Below are 2,767 nucleotides of genomic sequence, written 5' to 3'. Positions count from 1 at the left end.
GGGTGCGGGCCGAATATACCGTGTCAGGGCTGTGTGTCGAGCTATTGGTGCCCGGCCGGCAGGTGGGTGCGGGCCGGATATACCGTGTCAGGGCTGTGTGTCGAGCTATTGGTGCCCGTCCAGCAGGTGGGTGCGGGCCGGATATACCGTGTCTGGGCTGTGCGTCGAGCCGTTGGTGCCCGGCCGGCAGGTGGGTGCGGGCCGGATATACCGTGTCTGGGCTGTGCGTTGAGCCGTTGGTCCCGGCCGGCAGGTGAATGGGGGCGGCCGGCCGTCTCCCACCGACACCGGTCGACACCGCTACCGGCTGACGGCCGTCATCGTGCACAGCGGCTACGCTTCGTCCGGACACTTCGTCACGTACCGGCGGCTGACGGACCCGGCCGACAACAGGTGCGGCGCTGGGCGCCCGGGCAGCCGGCGGGCACGGCCTGTCGGGGCCGCCGGGCTCTGCCGGCCTGCCGCCCGGCAGAGCCCGGCGACGTATGCGGCGAACATGCCGCACGTCGTCCTAAAGCTGATCGCTCTATGATTCGGAAACCTGTTGGTTTTTATTGGTTTGAAAATGTCTTTGGCTCCTTTTTCAAAGTTTGTGTTATGTCAATTCCCAACGTGCTGTATTTTGCAGTCTCTTCTGCAAGGTTGTTACACATTTTACTGTCGAATGTTCATCACCACGCTTCGTGTCATATGATAATTGATTTTTCCACGTAACACCATCGCCTTTTGAAAGACTACGGGCAGCTGTTACAAACAGTCCGGTCAAGTTGTGACAGCCCTTGTTGCTGACCTCCTGTAGGGTCCTAAACAAATAGGTTCAGCCGATGTATTGTGCTTCAACATCCCTGAGATGATATCATATTGTCGCTTTCCCAAGAACGGCGTTTTTTCTCTCAAATAACCGCTGAATGACCGCTCGCGACTGATGACGGCCTGTCGCGACTCTGGGGCTTGATGTAGGTGATCGGTTGCCAGATGTGTACACGCTCCAGTTTGTTACATTGGTACTGCTCAGCTAGTCGTGATGTTCGACTTCCTCCAGTAGATGAGGTCGTTGGTTGCATCATCTATTACAAAACAGCATGTTCCCAGTACGATCAGTGCATATCAGGTTTTGCTTGTGCTGTTTTTTATCTCCTTTCCTAAACGATTCCAAAGTCTATTTAAAAGAGCGTTAGATTTTCAAATGTGACGCATATTTGTGTCACCGGCCACTCAGCTCTCGGTCGGTGTGCTTTATTTGCGTGGCTCAATGAACACACATGCCGGCCGCTTTCCACGCCCGGCGGGGCCGACGGACAGGGGGCGTTGGCCGGGTGACGGGTGATGTCTGCGCCGGGCGGCAGCGCGCGCGTCCAACGCAGGGTCGGGTGACGGGTGATGTCTGCGCCGGGCGGCAGCGCGCGCGTCCAACGCAGGGTCGGGTGACGGGCGATGTCTGCGTCGGGCGGCAGCGCGCGCGTCCAACGCAGGGTCGGGTGACGGGCGATGTCTGCGTCGGGCGGCAGCGCGCGCGTCCAACGCAGGGTCGGGTGACGGGTGATGTCTGCGCCGGGCGGCAGCGCGCACGTCCAACGCAGGGTCGGGTGACGGGTGATGTCTGCGCCGGGCGGCAGCGCGCACGTCCAACGCAGGGTCGGATGACGGGTGATGTCTGCGCCGAGCGGCAGCGCGCACGTCCAGCGCGGGGCCGGGTAGCGGATGATGTCTGCGCCGAGCGGCAGCGCGCACGTCTGGCGCGGGGCCGGGCGGGCGCTGCCGCGACCGAGGCCCGGCCGTTGTGGACGCCGTCTGCGGGCGCGCTCTGGAGCTCCAGCTCTCGGTCAGCTCATTCTCCGCGGCTGCCGCAGGTGGTTCTACACGTCCGACACGCTCGTCAGCCAGGCGTCGCGCTCCGAGGTGTTCGCCGCCGCCGCCTACATGCTCTTCTACGAGCGGGCCAGCAGCAGCGACGGTGCGGCCGCGCGGCCCGCGCTGCCGCTGCCGGTCGGGGCCCGGTGAGGCGTCGCTTCCCTCGCCGCTCCGGCGGGTGTGCTTCCCCGCCGTCAGTCAAATAGTGCTCAACGTTGTGATACGATGCCCACGCTGAGGTAGCCGGGTGACGCTTAGACAGAGATGTGTGTGGATCGGTGCTGTGCGCCGGAGCTTCAAGCCGCCAAACGGAGTGCCTTGTGTGGGGGCGGCGGTGCGCCTGCCCCCTGTGGCCAGTGTTCCTATGACCGTCGGCTTCACTGGTGTAGGGTGTGAACTCCGTCCCCTGCCCCGGGCGCCGCGGGGTCCACCCAGTCACCGCGCGCGTATTGCCGACTCGACCTTTACGGCTGGAGGTACTCTTGGCGGGGCTTAATGAGGCCATTACGACGGGCTGGCCTGTGAAGTAGTTAGCGGCGGACTTTTGTGGCTGGCTGTGCGGTCGCCGGGCCGCCAGTGACGTGTTTTCGACGAGAATACACACCAAGTATAGCCTCGGTTCCCCTTTGAGACGTACCAGCAGAAGCCTGGACGGTGAGCTGAGCTGGGGGAGAAATGCCAGCGGCAGATACGGTGCAGGGTTTCAGTTGGTTGTATTGCTGATTTACTATCGTTGCTAACAATGATGTAGGGCCAACAAGAACAACGAGTAAACGTGGTGAATAACCACTCGGGTGCGGTCGACGGCGTCACGGATGTGCCGTGAACGCTACCAGTGACGCGCGTCATTCAGCACCACACAGCCGACGCACGCGGCCGCTCTCGACCGGCTCTCTGGTGGGCGCTCACGAGTTAC

At 62.3% G+C, this 2,767-nt stretch overlaps 1 protein-coding gene across 1 annotated transcript in view; it reads left to right on the top strand.

The window, feature by feature from the left end:
* Positions 1 to 2,459, top strand: part of Usp30 (ubiquitin specific protease 30) — a 15,335-nt gene extending 12,876 nt beyond the window's left edge. The window contains exons 7-8 of the mRNA XM_037235112.1: positions 254 to 393; positions 1,851 to 2,459. Coding sequence (XP_037091007.1) covers positions 254 to 393; positions 1,851 to 2,001 — 291 coding nt within the window. The 3' untranslated portion in view covers positions 2,002 to 2,459. The remainder of the gene's footprint in view (positions 1 to 253; positions 394 to 1,850) is intronic.
* Positions 2,460 to 2,767: the final 308 nt, after the last annotated feature.

This window comes from Pollicipes pollicipes, unplaced genomic scaffold (genome assembly GCF_011947565.3).
Source record: "Pollicipes pollicipes isolate AB1234 unplaced genomic scaffold, Ppol_2.1 Scaffold_7261;HRSCAF=8764_pilon_pilon_pilon, whole genome shotgun sequence".
NCBI classification, from domain to species: Eukaryota; Metazoa; Arthropoda; class Thecostraca; order Pollicipedomorpha; family Pollicipedidae; genus Pollicipes; species Pollicipes pollicipes.
Note: the sequence above shows the minus strand (reverse complement) of the source record. Positions and strands in the feature narration are given on the sequence as shown.